The sequence below is a fragment of the Cupressus sempervirens genome, chromosome 11 (assembly GCF_028749045.1).
Source record: "Cupressus sempervirens isolate cs-2001-9-10 chromosome 11, ASM2874904v1, whole genome shotgun sequence".
In the NCBI taxonomy this organism is placed as follows: Eukaryota; Viridiplantae; Streptophyta; class Pinopsida; order Cupressales; family Cupressaceae; genus Cupressus; species Cupressus sempervirens.
In genome coordinates, this window is record NC_143128.1 from 411,317,745 (window position 1) to 411,336,718 (window position 18,974).

The 18,974-nt window shown below is 34.9% G+C and overlaps 1 protein-coding gene across 1 annotated transcript in view; it reads left to right on the forward strand.

The window, feature by feature from the left end:
* LOC149530204 (Transducin/WD40 repeat-like superfamily protein) overlaps window positions 1–18,974 on the forward strand; it is a 121,058-nt gene that overhangs the window by 12,160 nt on the left and 89,924 nt on the right. Inside the window, exons 2-3 of the mRNA XM_089809261.1 lie at window positions 5,826–5,938; window positions 9,228–9,386. Of these exons, the coding sequence (XP_089665387.1) occupies window positions 5,826–5,938; window positions 9,228–9,386 (272 nt within the window). The remainder of the gene's footprint in view (window positions 1–5,825; window positions 5,939–9,227; window positions 9,387–18,974) is intronic.

The following is an 18,974-nucleotide window of genomic DNA, read 5'->3' on the forward strand; positions in this document are numbered from 1 at the left end:
TATATATATATATATATATATATATATATATATATATATATAAAATATGTGTATATATATATATCTATATATATATTATAGTATATAATATATATATTGTTATACATATTAATTTTTAAATAATAATAGATTATGTATATGGTTATTTATATTACTAATATATTAACAGTGATGATTAACCGTAGAGACATGTCTCCTCCTCTCTTATTTATAAGCCTTCATTTGCATTTGGAACACAATCAATACAATGGCAATTGTTAGTACATTTGCAGCGATCTTAGAAATCAATATGGTATCAGAGCCTAACTGCAGATGTAAAATGAGTACAGATTTAAAATAAGAATTGACTCAAAAGTACCAAGCCTGCACATGTCAGAACCTATGAAATCAATTCGAATCATATGAAATTCATGGTCGATAACGCATAGTATTAGTTTGTGATTGTGGAAACTGTGGGAGATGTGTATGTCGCCAGCCACTTGGATGATATACTCTGACAAGAAAATATGCACGGGATATATCCCACTAAATCCACAGATGAGCAATGATATAATATCAGAAAAAGACAAAAGAACTGCCAACAAACAGAGAAAACAGAAACTAAGAACCTACAGCGATAAATTGGGAAAGACTGATTAAGAAGGGAGCCTGATATATGAATGTTCATCAGATAAGACAACAGACTGCCCAGTCAGTGATGAGTCATAGTGTAGTTTGAAATTAATTCAAAAAGCGTTAATAATAAAACAAAGGATCCAAATGTGTCATTCCAAAATTTGAAACAGAAATATCTCATCAGGAGCAGATTTAGGGAACATCGATAATGATGGAAGAAATAAACAAATTCCTATCCGATATTGAAGTTTATCAAATAAAGAATCACACGACAAGATGGTCAACTAATTCAGATATGGAGGATGGTGACTTCCACAAACAAGCAATCAACATGCCATGTGATGAAGAGGATTAATTAACAGCACAAACTAAGACTGTTTAATCTGCCGATGATAACACAAATGAAAAAATATATCTAAGCATCTATAAGACTATTGATATACATCTACAGAACAAATACAAAGTCAGACAAGATCACCGTTTGTTTGCTAAGTCAGCGTTGGAGTTTTTACGGCAACACCCACAAGGATAAACGAGAGGTGATAATAATTTAAAACATTGAAAAAAACTAAAAGAGTTGAGCATTGGAGTTCTGTAATAAACAAACAAAATTCAATAAATTGTTGAGCAACATATAGAGCAATATGAATAACAGTGATTAATGTATCTGAGTCAGCGATATCAAAGGGAAAGTGAAAATGGTGCATCCCTCATATACCTGTGATGCCGTCAGATTTGAATAATAAACCTTGTCTTAAAAATAATAAACATTGAATCATGGTCACTGCACACTCAGTGAATTTGTATTCGTCTCTTTTTTTTAAGGATTACACAGATACAAGACACCACATCTTATGAAACATGGTGATTATTGATAGAGAAATTTACACAATAACTATTTCCAGATTGCAGTATTTACAAATAAAATGGTGGTAGCGTATTCACAGGAATCTACCAATTGCTCTATATGAGTGCACCATCATTTGGAGTAAAGTTTGACGGAACTAAGAATCCCGATAAAAGACTTAGCAAAACATTAAAAAAATGGAGTATTCATAACACCGATGACATTCGAATGAACCTATGTGAGCAACGGTAAATGAAATAATAAAGTAAATCACAAGTTTTAGAATTATCAGGCATTAAATCATTTTTAAGATTCCTGGCATAAGCACGCTCATACACAGGAGCCCGTTCGCAATACATGAAAAGAATTTGGAGCCTGATAATAATAGTTCTGATCGAATCACCTTGTACAAAACCCAAATGGTGATCTATGACTTCGGTGGTTATTCGAATGGAAGAGAAATTATTTATTGGCATAATCTCATTAATATTGTTTATAAGAATAATTGCCGATAAAGTATTGTTTAAGATTTAAAAGAGACATGACCATACTTGAAAAGTCACATCTCATATTTGAATGAGATATAAATATAGAAAGAGGTTTTGGGATAGGCAAAGGTTGTAAATTATTTATTTGCCTGATAGGGTATAATAATTCAGAAGTAAATTTTTAGATCAACGCAAAGAATATGTAGATCAAAGGCAAAGAAAATACTAAATAGATAAACATATGAAGAATAGAAACATCAACCCTCCTATAGTGCATCTCTATACTAAATATAATCCTTTTGGATTCATATTATAGAGCCAAGTAAGAAGGAAAAGAAGGAGATTGAGAGGGAGACTGACACACACACACAAGGATCATCCCGAGAGGACTGAATATGAATACAATTCATCTACAAGTGGAAGCGAACTAGACTATTTTATGGTTCAAATTAATAATAATGAAGTATGTGGGAATTTTACATTGTGGGGGGGTGGTGAATGATTACCTTAACCAATGTCTCATTCCCCATTGGAGGCATTTTCTTGTTTGATCTGTATGGACCTTCATTGGAGCAACTTGTATAAAAAATGTTAGTGTGCAGATAAGTACTTTGATTATTATATTTACTTGCTTATTATTTGTAATTCTACACATACTATAAGAGTAAATTGCCTGGATCTTTTCCTTTGTGTTTGAGGATGCTCTTGCAGGAAAAGAAGGTTGGTACTTTACCAAACATAGTGCAAACTCAATCTTATGACAACAACTCTAAAGGAGTTATTCATTAGTCAGACTCAAAAAGTGAATATCTTTGATGGTTGAGATTATGAGTATCGTTTCATATCTAGAGAGAGTTCAATACTTCATCAGAGACAATCGTATACAAGGAGCTCAGAAGATTGATACTTAAACGAAGTCTAATATACCTGTGTATGACTACATGATTGTGATGGGCCTACTCATATGTACATCACGAGGAAGCAATAACTTGCCACTTGAAGGTTGAAAGATTAATATTAGATTCAGAGAGAGTCATATAAAGGATATGATTCAGTCAACTGTTGGTGATCTTGAGCATATTAATTTAGAGGGAGTAAACGACGTTGTGATGGATTCACCAATGATATAAATTTGGAATACACAGATTACAAGATCAAACAAATACCTTTGCATGAACAAAGGAAATTTGAGTTGTTGTGAGACGTTAATGAAGCTTTTAAGAATTCATTTGAACCATCTATGGGTCTTTCTTTGATGAATGAAACTCGATGTACGAGTTGTAGATTCATTCATGTGGCACAATCATAATTAATCAGAATATTGGTGTATTGTGGACGAGTTTGAGAAAATGGAAAGACATGTTTGCTTCTATTGTTTCTATTGTTAAGCTAAATGAATGTTTGAACCTTCAATGGATGAAAAGAGCAAGTTGGAACTTAGGAAGGAGTTGTCATATTTGATGCAAAAGTGTTCAAAGATATAAGAGTGGGAATTTTACATTGTGGGGGGAATAATAACCAATGTTTCATTCCAACTTGAACCATCTTTAGAAAGGAGATATTCCATGACCCTCATGGGTAGATAAGTTCTCGTATCTTTCTACATTAAGAGGGAGCATAACACCTTTTCTAATGCAACACAGGAGCTTAAAAGATTGATACTTAGAGGGAGTGTAGAAATACATGTGTGTGACTGCATGATTTTGATGGGCGTATTCATATGTATATCATGAGAAAGTAATGACTTATCACTAGAAAATTAGAAAATTAATATCATATTCAGAGGGAGTTCGATAGGCATCCTTGGGCGAAGAGAGTCTCTCAGGCAGGACCTAACTTCCCAAGATCATTGTTCAGAGGGAGAATTTTGAGGTGCAATCCTTTGTGAATGATAGCTTCCCTATTAGGAGAAGTTCTAAGTGAAATTCCTTGTAATGCATTTTTTCTTTGTGAGAGAGAATTGAGGTGAAAGCCTTTGTACCACCCTTTGACTTGGTTTTTGGTGGTTACTATTTTGCATATGATATGTAATGAAAGGTGACAATCTTTCATGTGTGTAAGGTCACTATTATAAGGTGACGACCTTATCAATAGTTTGGCCTATCTTCTAGATACGCTACATTAATTTTTAGCACCTAAATGTGTTGGATGTCTAGGAGCAAGTGTTATCATGGTTCTTTGGGTCGGATACCATGATAACCACTCATTATGGTTCTTTGGGCCGGATTTTGCCGGACACCATGATAGCCAACTCATCATGGTTCTTTGGGCCGGATTTTGCCGGACACCATGATAACCAACTTGTTATGGTTCTTTGGGCTGGATCTTGCTGGACACCATGACAGTTACTATTATAGACCACACTTAAGGTGATGTTTAAGCTTATATTAAAGTTATGGAAATTGTTTCAATTATGTGTTACGAAAGGTGAGAAATTTAGCCTCATAGTGAATTGAATATCATACTGAGATGATATCTCTTCTTATACTTGAGAGCATATTGTGTTCTACAAATCCTCCCTAGCTAAGAGGGAGTGTTAAAGTTGTTGCTTCAGTCGGATTGCTTCGATCTGATATACATTATTGTTATTGGTAAATCATCATTTTCTATATATACTTATTCACGTTAAATAATATATATTATTGTATATAATACATATATATATTATTAAATATAATATATATATTTATATTATAGTATATAATATATATTGTTATACATATTAAATAATAATATATTATGTATATGGTTATTTATATTACTAATATATTAACTAGTGATGATTAATTGTAGAGACATGTCTCCTCCTCTCTTATTTATAAGCCTTCATTTGCATTTGGAACACAATCAATACAATGACAATTGTTAGTACATTTGTAGTGATCCTAGAAATCAACACTCTTTCCATAATGTACTTCTCATTTTTCTTTTCTATGCTCTTGCTTAGCTTTTTGACTCAACAAGCACTTGCTGTCATTGAACTACTTGGCTATAAAAACTATATTATTTTAGCAAGAGTGGGTTCTGCTGAAAATATCCCTCGATAGAGTAACCATTGGGCACATCCAAAACATGTTGAAGGTTTTCTTTAACTCTTTGATGATTAAGCTGGAAGAAGTCATGAACTGCAACATGCATTTCATCTCCAGAGAGTTCCTTTCATTTCTGGCATCATGCCTTTCTGTCATTAAGAGTACATAAATAATTATTTCTATTATTTAGACGTGTCTTTAAAGCAAGCCTTACAGGTAGATGTGACATTTGAGTCTATTGTTACAGTTGGAACGATTAATATTTCTACGACGATGTCCTTGTTACTCCTGAACTAGGACATTGAATTCTAGAATATGCATGTGATAGAAGACAAACATATCACACATAATGGTCAAGTTTGACGTATGAACAAGGGGATATCTTTCGAGTGACATTGCATCGGAAATTATGTCTTTCAAATTGAAGACATATTGGTTCACATATTGTAGCTTTTTCATTCTCTTAAAATATCTCTATCTAGAAAATGAGCTGTTTTAACTTTGAAATTTTATACTTGGCAACATGAAATCCAATACTTGATAGGTGTTTGAATCATTCTGTAGTGTATTAATCTTCCTCTGCAAAGGCTGTCAAGAGGTTCAAAATTAATTTACTTCAAGCTACTCGATTTTTTTTTTGGCCTGCTCTAAATTGCCTTTAATTTAGTAACTTAACATGTATTGTTTATGTGATAAGGAACTATATTTCTGTGTTATTCCCATATTTTATGTACAGTATGGTCAATTACATTGTTCTACCCTTCAATAATTTTTTGGGATTTGGCAAGAGTGGTTTCTTTGACAGAAGAGAGTCTAACTGCTGCTCTAATTAATTTATGACAGACCTGCCAGGCTTCTATTTTGATCCTGATAAGAACAGGTATTTCCCCATCAAGCATCGAGCAGCTGGAGCCAGTCAGATATGTAAACCTAAAGCAGCTTCATCCTCTATACAGGTACTTCTATATATCCATATTCTGCTCAATTGATTAATGATTTTGTTGTGTTAAATCCATTCAGGTAATCATCCCGGAAGGGAATGCATAATTGCTACACAATAACGGAGCTAAAATATAGATTTATTTAGTTTCACAATAGGCTTAGTCTTAGCAGCAAACCAGACCAATAATTATAATTATCCATATTTTAAATGTTACATTTCAATACAAATACTATAGTAAATCCTTCCTGATCACCAAGCCAAATAGAGCTATGCATCTTTTTTTTTTTTGATAGAAAACAAATCATTACTAGCACTTCTATAGATGGAGTAGTGAATTTATCTTCATTTTGCATTCTTTGTAGTTTATTTATTTATTTATTTATTTCAAGTTTCAATTAAAAAAAATAGCAACAAAGAGTGCATTTGGTTATTTTATGCTCTTAGTCATATGTACATGCTCCTTTTGACAGAAGTGCAGTTATCTTGGCAACTAACCCAATATGCAGATGGCAGCGTTGTGATTAGTGCCCATAAATGGCTTATGATGTCCACTAGATGATTTCCAATAGCTCAGTTAAACTCCCCTTTTGCAATATTTACCCTTTCCAAGAGCAGTTTAGAGCATGCAAACCATAAACTTGGAAGAAAATAAACTTTGTAGACCATTTTCTCTCTCTACAAAATATATTTTAAATTCTTTAACCCATTAAGGGAGGGGCTGGCGAAATGCTTGGACATTCTTTCTAATTGTCTGAATGTTGGATTGAGTATTTGTTTGGGCCAACAATAATATTGTAGGAGGCTAAAATGGATTATGCTGATTTTTGTTAATGTTCTGGTAGCTTCGAGAGATACCATTCATACCTGCAGAAGTTTTGAGGTTGATTATGATGATGAAGCAGTTCATGTTTTGTAGCGTCAGACGTATAACGGTTCACTTCTTACCTTCCCTGTCTTCTATGTTTTCACATTGAACTTTAAGTTCAATAAAGACAACTGTGCTGGCTGGCAATGATGATGTAGTGAACGTCTTCCTCCTTCATTGTTTTTCCATATTAAAGAGAAATAGGTCGCATGACTGTTGGTATACATCGGATTATTTGTAATTGACAAAAGGTGTCATGTGTGTCTCTTGTGGTGACTCTTTGGTTCCTGCTATTTTGATCTCTCTGGGCAGTGTTGTGTTTAATATGTGCAGTGATCGTTCAAGGAGAGGGTGCGACATTATTGTCAGTGATATAGAGAACAGTTATCATGCCTTTCGTATCACGTTTTGTCCGATCGTATTATGTTTTCTTATTATTGTACTAGCTTTAGACTGTGATCGGTGTTGCATATTATGATCTGGGAGAAACATATTGTAATCTGTGAGATACTTTTTATGTTGTTCTTTTGTAGATGTGATGCAGACTATACTCAAACTGTTGTAGGTTCTTTCTACTGTTGATTGCTAACAGTCCTGATTAGATTATCATTGATTAAGCTTGTAAAGCATTGTACCCAGTTTGAGCATTCAATAAAAGGATCTGTTTTTCGGGTGTGGCTGGGTTTTTCCCTCGAGTAGTAGGGTAAATTACTGTGTCAATGTGTTATTTGTGTTCTTAGATATCTGATATTCTGGTTCACAAAAATTTAACATAGTATCAAAGCGTGTCAAGTAAAGATCCAGAATTAGAATAGGAAAAGTGGGTGATGGTGTATTGTGATTCTCCTTCTTCAAAAAAAAACAGAAGTGTGTATTCAGCTAAGGGAAGAGATTACAGCTTGGCATTTATTGAAAATTTTGTGTTTCAACTTTTAAAAACCAAAAAGATTCCAATGCCTCACATAGGTGAAGTTTGCAAAATATGAATACAGATATGTACATATATAACCTTGTGGCAGTGTGATGTGATTTGGACTTGTTTTTGATCTACAAATAAAGGAATATATACTTGTTACCTTTGTAAATTCAGCTTTATGCATGTTTTAAAGATTATTTTATACATTTATTTGTTTTGTAATACTCAGAAAACATGCACAGTTTTTCCAGCCTTGAGTCCAAGTCAAACTCTAGGTCTGCTGAGTTTTCACTGAGACTGAGTTTTTAATCTTTGATTCAATATAAGATGCATACCTAAAAGGGACTTTCCATGGATATCCATGTATTTTCTATTTTTAGAATGGATAGTGTGTTCCCCATGGATTGAATACAATTTTTTGGTATTCAAAGTGGGACGATTATCAATGTTTAATTAGCTTGGAATTAAGATATCTGGTATGTGGCTACAGCTCATGGTTGACACTGCAGAAATTTCTAGCAAGAATGTGGTTGTTTAACTCAAAACTGATTAATCTATAACAGTGTTAGAAAACCACGTGTTGGCTTTTTTTCAGAAAACTAAAGTTTGTGCCAGGGTCCAGTACCATTTCGTCAATTAACACAATCTCGTTGTTTATTTCTGGATATCAGTCAATTTTTCCACCATGAGATCCTGTTTCTACTTTTTTCCTTGTGTATTCAGTCCTCTCATCTTTTGTTTTTCAATCATATTAGCTGCAAATGGCAGTCTGTCTACAACATGGATGCAACCCACACATCATAATTCAAATTGAGTGGATGTTAATTTTGGAGGGAGCATTTTAATTTTATGCATTGAAGTGATTAAAGGTGAATCTGTTCAGGAATTTGCTGGATATCAGTCAATTTTTCCACCGTGAGATCCTGTTTCTACTTTTTTCCTTGTGTATTCAGTCCTCTCATCTTTTTTTTTTCAATCATATTAGCTGCAAATGGCGGTCTGTCTACAACATGAATGCAACCCACACACCATTCATGGTCATAATTCAAATTGAGTTGATGTTAATTTTGGAGGGAGCATTTTAATTTTATGCATGGAAGTGATTAAAGGTGAATCTGTTCAGGAATCTTATAACGTGGTTTGCTATTTATGGGCTATGCTAATAATCATCAAGAAGAGTTCAATCCTAGGTGCTCATAAGATGGTAAAATATTGCTTGATGGGTAATGCTTAACATAGGTGTTATCTTTATCATAATGCTTTCAATCCTTCTTTTTTTACATCACAAGGTCTGTTTCTTTGTTTTTAGATTTGAATATCTGTTACTGGACTGCCTTTTCTTGAAGATTTTATATTGAACTTATCTTTCAACTGATATTACATGATTTGTGATCATTATCATGGTTTACAGACATTTTGAGCATGATATAAGTGACGACTTAGTTGGCCAGTTCTGAATTTGTTTGACTGATGCATTCTGGTTGGAAATATTGGCTTTGTGCTTACATATAACTTTTGCAGACAAAAAGTGAAGCAAAAAAGAGGAAACAAACAAACAAGCTCAGTGCAGTTGAGCTTCTTTATAGGCGGGAATTAGCAGGGAGTATGCTACCTTCACGCAATACCAGCAATGTTCTATTCCAGCGAGAACTAATAGAGTTACAAGCATCCCTTGCAAAGGTATGATTGCTATTTGATTAATAAAATAAGAGTGTGAGTTACTTTTGTTTAATGAGATTCCTGATAAAGCATAAAAAGCATTAAGATTTCATTTGGAGTTCCATTTCACTTTGTAGGTTAGCGATAGTTATCTTTGTTTAAAGGAACTTTTAAAACGGCTATTAAATATAAATATTTATTTCTACTGGAATAATTGCTCAAATTAGTTTGACATTTAAATGAAGCATCAATAGCTCAGCTATATATGGTTTGTATTCTGTGCTTATTGCCTATTTACTACACCTTGTTTTGTTGGAAATATCATTCCAGCAAATGGTGTTTAGTTTATTCTAAAGGTCAAAGTAATTTAACACTGGTAAGTACAGAAAAGTCCTCCATGCTAACAAGATTTTTGGTTCTGACTGGATATTACTGACATTTTTCTAGAATTTCTTAACTATTGTAATGTATAGGACATAATGTCACAGGGCAGGATAATTTGGTGGTGGTATTGTGAGGAAGATTTCAAGAATGTCTTTTGTGTTTAACACCAGGGCATATTGTCACAGGGATACATAATTTGGCGGTGGTATTAAGAGGAAGCATTTCAAGAATGGCTTTTGTGTTTAGCACTAGTTAAATAATACGAATCATTCAAACTTCAATTAATATGGTAGGTTCATTTGTTATAAACTAAAACAATCCTATATCCATTGTTTATTTCAATAGACGAATTTTTTACTGCCTACAAATCCTTAGTGAAATAAAACATCATTTGGATTCCTCAAATACTCATTGAAATTATTGCAAATTAAAAAACCAACAAAAGAAAAGAAAAGAAGATGGAAATGGGGCTGTAATTGGATTGTATTGATCAAAGTTTGGTACCCCCACAAATGTGACATATTTACATGTTTATAAGATTAATTTATAGCGGAATATAAAGAGTTCCCCAGTTGACAAATTTACAAATGAATGTGAAGCTCACATGTTTTTAACTTTTGAAATTTTAATATTTTAGAAACTTTGACATACTTTCTTTGGGGAGTCCTTCACCATCCTTTCCATGCTTTTTGAGCTCTTGGTTAAGTACAAGTAAAAATTGTCCAGTAGTGCCTAACCAAGTTTTGTAATACGCAAAATTCAAAGTATTGGAGTTACTTTAAAGAAAACAAAAGATACAAAGCACACTTGAATCCAAAACATTATATTAATCATTTTGGAATGCCATGAAAATTTAAATTTTGAGCTATAGTAATAAGACCATGGTTTAGAGGCTCAAAATTGGGTTTTGAGGTCCAAACCAAGGGTTTTTAGGTGGGGCTAGAGGTGGACATAACAAGTTGAGATGGATAGGATGGACTGAATACGCTAGGATAGGCTATGTAGACATAATGGACTGATTAGAACAGGACAAGTTAAGTGGATAGGGAAAACAACATAGGTTAGGATAGATAGGACTAGCTTAAGTGGTTGGGATGGACAAAATGGGCTGGGTTGGGCCAGGTTGGCAGGACTGGTTAGGATAAATCCTGGGGTGTTAAAGTTTAAGCACAATTTTGTAGCAACTATGAGGTGAACTAAAATCTTTTACCAAATCAAAATGCACCTTTTTAGCCTAAGTTGCTGGTTCAGATTCAGGTACAGATTCGGGTTTGAAATTCGTCCAAATTATTTTTTGGGTTGAGTTCGTCCATACAATATATGTTTTTCTAAAATATATATGTGGGTGTATATACATGCAGCAGAAAATAAGTTCATACACCACTATACTAATGGAGGCAAGAAATTTTTTTTTTCATACGCAAATGCACAAATGACATATAAAACGACTTTCTTGGTCTTTCTAGTTGTCACTTTTAGGTTTGGAGGGTTGAATATGCCTAATTACCTAATTTTTTCATTTGAAAATATCAACAAGAGGTTTTTTTGGACCAGATTCTCTCAAAATTCTGTAAAATACTGTTTGGGTTGCTCCACTTGAAATCAAAGTTGCCCAAATTTTGTCTAAATTCCGCTTGGGTTTCTCTGTGAGAGTTCACAATGAATTCCCGTCTCTGCGTCAAACTTTTGACCAAATCTGATAAGGACTAGACTTTTTAGTAAATTGAACTGAGAATTCCAGGTCCAATAGTAAATCTGGTAATGCAGTTTTTTAGGGTTTTCATGTAGTCACCATGATATGCACCAGAAAATTCAACATGGAAATGGCAAAATTTCGAGGCTTTCGTGTAGTCTAGTAGTGACTATAAAGAGGGCAAAAATCTGCTAAAATGGACTATTTAAATAGGATAGACCAGCTAGATAGGGTGAACAACAAGGCTTGAGATAGATAGGTTGGAACGAATTTGCTAGGTGGACTAGTGCAAGGTTTTTGAATTTTGGTGGTCAAATAGAAATTGTGAGGAATACTTGAACTTTGACCAATGAAAAATGGAGGACTTTCTAGGTTTCCATGCAGATGGTTAGGGATTGTACGATTGCCTTAAAAGATCAATCTTCAACAAAGAAGAAAATTGGCGAAATTCCAGAGGTTTTAAATTTTGATTTGAGAAATTGTTTGAGCTCATTTTTTCTAGATTTAAGTACTTGGGGAGAACCTTAAGGTGACAACCTGCTTGTGTTAGTTTGAGGCTGTTTTGATATTTTTGAGTGTTGAATTTCACTAGTTAAGGCCTCAAAGCCACAATTTTTTTTTTTCATATTTTTGGCCCTCATACTTAGATTTGTAGAGGGTAGGGGATATTTTTTAGGCTATATCATGCATTCTAAACCCAAACTAAAAGTTCAAGTTGCAAATTGACAGTCATGTAACAAAATAAATTTGGCATTATACTATATTATTCCCAGCCGGATTTTTGCCCCAAAGAAATTGTGAACAAATAAATTCATGCAATATATTTCAGATTTCACCAGCAAAACTCCATTAAGCAACCAAATGAAAAGAATTATTGAAATGTTATTCTTATAAATCTCCAAAGTAAATAGATTCTGATTAATTATATTTTATTGAAGTTCTTTAGAAAATCAGAACCAAATTCAATCGTAGATACAGTAACTACACCAAGGTTGGATGAAAGAAAAGATGAACTTGGAATACCTCATGAAACACTCGTACGATGTGTCTAACTTACAATGGGTTTCCGTCTACTGCCCAAGATCAAGGGTTTCCGTCTTCTCACTTGTTCATAGATGATGATTTTAAAAATTACTCTTTAAAAGAGAAAATGAAATCCAAATCACAAAACCACGTATGTTGAAAATGAGCTCCCTCTTCCCATTTTGAGCACAATAGGATGATTCTTCGTAGTCCATTGTCCTCTCTTCATTTTTTATTCTCTTTCCCCTTTTATTTGTCTTTTTCCCACTTAAGAGAATAATATAACTTTATAAGACAAAGTTGACTTATTAATTCACCTTTTTAATTTCAAAGTCACTTTCGAAATAAATATTCAGACATTGAAATAAATATCCTATCGAACTCAGAATGCCATGTGTAATAGCTTGTCGAAAAGCTCTCGACAAGATGCTCAATGTCCAATACAACAAAACTGGAAATGCAGACCCCAACTGACTTGCCATAAAGAGTAAAAGTCAAGAACCATTGCTATCATGAATCCAATCTGCTAGATAGTCGAAACTTGTACTGACCCTCGACAAAAACCTACTTAGCCCACGAGATCATGATGGAAAAGCCTAAGGACACATCAAAGGCTAATGGATAGAAAATATGCTTCATCAATCCTCATGCCTATGCTCCGTTGCTGCTACACAAAGAGCTGATCCAAAAGATGCTTCATCAATCCTATAGTCATGAACCAACGGACATGATGTCATAATGCATGGGAACCCCTTTGAATTCATAGGTAGCTGATCTATGGTTGTGTCTTTTTCAGCTTTGTAGTCCCTAAGAATACCATCAGCTTCATCCCAGCTAAGCTTCCCATATGACTGAGTTTTGTCTTTCTTTTCATACTTCTCAATCTTGTCCCTTGTTAAGAATGATTTCAGTTTTTGATCACATTGTTTGATGACATGGGTAACCAAACTACAAGCATCAAAAGAAATAATATTGTTAATATGCTTAATAATAATTACTCGGTCACTTGGAATATTGAAATGATTATCGAAGAAATTAAAAGTCTTCTTAATAATTTTGAAAAAGTTATTATCACCTATATTTACCATGAGGGTAATAGGGCTGCTGATTGGATTGCCAACAACGTAGGGTGTATGGACAAACTGCTCTAGTGGACGGATGACCTAAGCAAGGAAGCAGATTTAAAGGCTATCATTCAACTTGATGGGACAAATGCAATCGAAGCTAAATTTAATGCAAACTTTAATTGAAGTTTTTTTCAAATATCAAAGGAAGCTGTAACTTTGATGATAGTGGTATTTTTTTTTCGAGGAGGTACCTCTTAATTATTACCTTCTTAGATTGGCATGTATTGTGAGTGATTTCAGAATGTAAAGAGAAAGATTGCTTTTTTTGCTCTTGCAAAATCTTTCTTCATTGCAAAAGTTTGGCGATTGGCGTGGGTTACAGAATGGGTGGTGAGCCGAGGAAGCAAGAGCCTATGAACTATAAGCATTGGAAGGAGAAAATGACGGTCTAGAATGTACTTCACAAAGGCAAGGTTTCTGATTACCTAGAAAGATTGCATGGCTACAAACTCCATATTACTGAAGAATTTTTTAGAAACTAGGCTGGGGAAAATGTGACTTTGCATGGGGTTTCTGTGACTATCACGGAAGAGTTTATTGCGGAAATTATTGGGCTCTCTGTTAGGGGAATAAAATTCAAGAAAGAGACTAAAATCTTGAATACTGCCCTGAAATTTTTTTCAAAGAACCTTGAAGAAGAAAGAAAACTCATTAAGGGGACTTCTTTGATCTTGACCAAATTAAGGTCCTGTGGCAAGATGTTTTGTCTTGCATTCATGAGTATTTCATTCTTGATGGGAGGTCTAAAAGAGTGCATAATTTCCATTTTGTTTTTTTAAATCACTTTAGATACAAGGACATGGTTTGTTTTCCATTCTACTTGAAATACTCCTTGTTAAACAACCCCACTGCACATAGGAAAAAATACTCCATGCCTTTTCTCCATGAAGGACTGATTATACTTATTGAGGAATATTGTAGAGAGAATGCAATGAAGCTCTCTTCTCCTGCTGGAAAAAGAAAAAAGAAATCTGGGAAGGAAATTCCTGGACAAATCTAGTGCTAAAAAGTTAAAATGCACAATGTTAAAATTGAGGAGATAAAGGACATGGATACTGAGTTAGATAACGATTGGCCTAGTGAGAAGGAAAGTGCAAAGAAAAAGAAAAATAGGAAGGTGAAGGCCAAAGTAAGAACAAATCAGAGGTTAGAGTAGAAAGCCTCAAAGGACAAAGAAAATGAGGTGAAGGCCAATGAAGCTGTTGAGGAAGAGGGGTGCCAGATGGAAACCGATAAGGATGATAATACGAGGCTTACTACCCACGAGCCAAATACTGCTGAAACTGCCTAGATGATTGACAAGGAGGGAAAGTATTTAGCCGGGGGCATAGATTCTATGTCGGAAGAGGCCCATACTAACATTGGTCACCATGAGTGGAAGAGTGTGGATGAGGAGACAGGGGTGAAGAATATCAGTGGCAGGCTTTTGTTTCTTGATAAAGCTAAAATGAAGGCTGATGTGATTCTATAGACTGATACATGGCTCTATAATGAAATCATTACCTTAAAGAAAAGTGTTAAAGAGTTGCAGAAGAATTTGGATATTGAAAAAAACAAAAGAATTGAGCTTGAAGGAAAAATTGGGAACATTCTTGAGAAACTGATGGCCTATGAAGCTGGACTGAGGCAACTGGTCAAGGATAGCAAGCAACAAATGGACATGATCACAACCAGTTTATGTGCGGGGACAGTTAGCTTGGGCAGGTGGAGCAAGGATTAGCGACACTTATCATCATTATTTCTCCTATGCATGCCCAAATGATTGGTGGTCCTAGTAGAAGGACAAGACAGAGCACTAAAAGGGCCATTGAAGCTGCCCCTGTTTCAATGTTGAGGATCTTCTTCAAGGGGTTGCTGATACTGTCAAAGATTTGACTAAGGCTGTGGAGGAGCTTCAATGACAGGGTTTTTTCCTTTTTTTCTTCTGCTGGTCCTGGTTGCTAGTTTGGGTTTATGGTTTTGTTTCTCTATGTTGGTTGTCTTTACGATGGTTTTTTCTTTCAAGCTGGTTTATGTTTGTATGCTACTATTTAGGTTTCAGGGCCTTGTAAAACTTGGTTTTTTGCTGATGCGACTATAGGTTCTAGGTCCTTGTAAAAGATGGTTGATACTATTTTATTGATCCTTTGTTTTTTCGTATGGGGTTTCGGGTCCCCTCAAAACTTGGTTTTACCTTAATCCAAAAAAAAACATGTGTTTGTTTCAAATCAGCCAAAATGGTAGATAAGAAGTTTTGTGAATCATCATCACTCTTTTCAATGATCAGGGGGACATAATGGACTGCATAAAGGATAAAACATTTTTCTTGTGGTCCAGTTTAATTGTAATCAAGAACTGATGGAACATTTCATGAATTAGGTCTTCACAACTGAGATCCAATATAATGACACAAGCAAAAAGTTTTGCAACAGTTTCTAAAATACTCACTGTCTCACTAGAGCATGAATTATGGACATTATACAATCCTTGAAAACTTTCCATGATCAGTTGGAATACCTCCTTCATAATTTCCCTGTTGTAAGGATCAGGTGGTGATGGTATTCTAATAACATGAACAATACATTGAGTGACTGCAAGTCTTACCTCTCTACCAGGATGTCTTGAAATTGCTGGCTTAATCAAAGGAAGCACAGCAAGAAGGATGTTCACTAGTTTACTCTTAGAACATAGTTGTTCTATTGTGGATAAACATTTCTCAATTGTATCCAACTCGCAAAGTAATCTATGCTTATCTATGCTTTGATGGAGGCAAACCTGCAGCTTTCTTTCTGTATTGTAGAGCTTTTTTTTGAGGATTTGCTCATTGCCCTTGGCAAGAAACTGCCGAAACAAGTTTGTGAAATTCTGATCCACACTTAGAGTGAACTAATACTGGTGAAATGGTCACCCCTATTCTGATGGATCTGATGTTTACCTCTTCCCTCACACTGGACTGTTTGCTGAGTTTCAAACTTACTAATACTGTCTGATATAATACAGCAAAAGTAGTCCCCAATCTGATTCCGCTCAGGAATTTTAACAACAGTTGGCTTACAGTCTGCTTTTGTTTAACAGATTGCACACATCTGCTAAGGTTCAATGTCCAGCCTAATATGTATCCGGTCTGCACACGTGTTGAATTGATGTGGATATCAAACTCTGCAGTCTAGATTGTCACTTAAACTATGGTGCCCAGAAGATTTCCTCTGTTGTTATCAAAACATTCCTGCGTTGCTTACATTTGTACCTAGCCGAGGTCTGAAATGTCCAACATTAAACTCAGAAGTGTGCTCATACCGTTGGGTTACTGAAAGAGCACATAACCTTAGAATGCATCTCCAATAATATTTGTGTTTGCAAGTATCGATTAAAAGGGTTAGCACTTCAAAGATGAGTGCCACAGTTCGAGGTTCTTCTTACCTCTTTTTTATCTTCAGGAGACCTCCAGTTGTTTAACGGTTTAATGAGTCTTATGCCGAGTTTGTAAGTACCCAATTGCTGCTCCAGAATAATGTCTTTATACTGTAACAACTTCAAATTCAAATGAGCATTTTGAATTGAAATATATTATTACAGATATATTAGCACACCTGTGTCTGTATATTCAAGATATAGCTAGCATTGTTCAATCTAAAGCAACCACAAAGAAATCCTAAGTTGCCGATTCGGGTTCGGGATGGATTCGGGTTTGAGGTTCAGGTTCGTGGGTTCGGGCAATTTTCTTTTTCCCCATTTGGGTTTGTGGGTGGGTTCTCGAGTGTGTGTGTCTATATATATATGTATATATATACAAGAGAAACATGCATAGTTGCAAAACAAAGTCATTTCACAATATGAATAATTGTTGCTTGATCATTGATCAATGCCAAATGTCAACAATAAACATTAAATACTCGCTCATTAATCGATCTTCATGATTGTAAAGAAAATTATACATTGAATTACTAAATTGCAAAACATAGACTAGTTCATCAAATAATAAAGTTTGAAACAACATGATAGATGACAAGTATTTAGTAGTTTATCAATAATCATCGTATCAAATGCCCTTCAAGGGTCAAATGGATCATCATAAAATGAGGGATCAATGGCTTCATCCTCAACTGCAACTATATCTAGATCCTCATCATTGGAACCCAAACTGGTTCCACTAGTCCCATATGCTGCTATATCCTCCTCCTCCTCAACATAAGAGATTAGATGAGTGAAATATCTTTTATTAAGTTCCTTTTAGAGGTACATAAGAAAACAAACAAAAAAACACACTCTTTAAAGTTGCTTTAGCCCTAGGTCCTCTTGGGTTCATTGTGGGTTCGTTTGGGTTCGCTCCAACAAGGACCCGGGCGAACCCATAGTCCAAACTAAGGACCCAACTCGGACCCGCAGTGGACCTGTGGGCGAATCCGAACCCATGCGGACCTGAACCTGAATTCGAGCAACAGGGGACGAATCCGGCAACTTAGAAGAAATCTGGTGATCACGCTATCAGACAAACAAATTCCTTCATTCTAGCTATTGGTTCTGTTCAGGTACATGCCTGATGCTTGCATTGTCTGATTGTCGTGCCAAATAATTGTGTTTAAAAAATTTGACTTTCCCCATTATCTGTATGTGTTCAGACTTGTATATATATGTATACTATCAGTTTTAACGTCAATTATTACAAACCTTAAAACCGATAAAATAGTTTCAGCATATTCCGGGTGATAATGTTCTTAAAACATCTGAAATATTTTAAAAATACCCCAAAGCCCCTTAACGCGCCTCAATCTCTTATTTGGGAAGTAACGACAGGCCTAGGAATCTCGATCATGAATCGACAACCTTTAAAAATTCACGGGAGCAACATATGGTCCTGTTATTGAAAGGAACCCAATATTTCCCAAAACTTCTGACAACAGTTACAACTGCTAATTTTTTGCTTTCAATAGGTCTGTAACACACTGTTTCAGCATGTAGAATTTCTGATAAATATTTGCCCCCGATACTTTGTCATAATATTCTCTAAATGTTCGTATAAATTTAATACGGTTCGTGGCATTCCAAGGGTTAGTTGTAAGTAACGGCTCCTGTGCGATATATTGACAACAAGGATTTTCTCACTCTACTTGCTGTCGCTATTGAATGGTGAAGCTGTCGAAACATCTAGATTACTTATAATCGGGAAACACCTTTGGTGATATAGATGACATACAGATATAATTTGCCCAAAACTTCTTCACAATACTTGTCAACACTTAAGAAGAAAGTTAGGAAACTACCCAATCAAAAAATGACATCGCTAGATTTAAATATTTTCTCAGAAGTATGGCCCACTAGAAATATTTTACAATGTCCGTCAGATGAATCATACAGAAAGCGGATACACTGTCAATACTCTTCTCTTGGCTCCTTAGTCTTCAT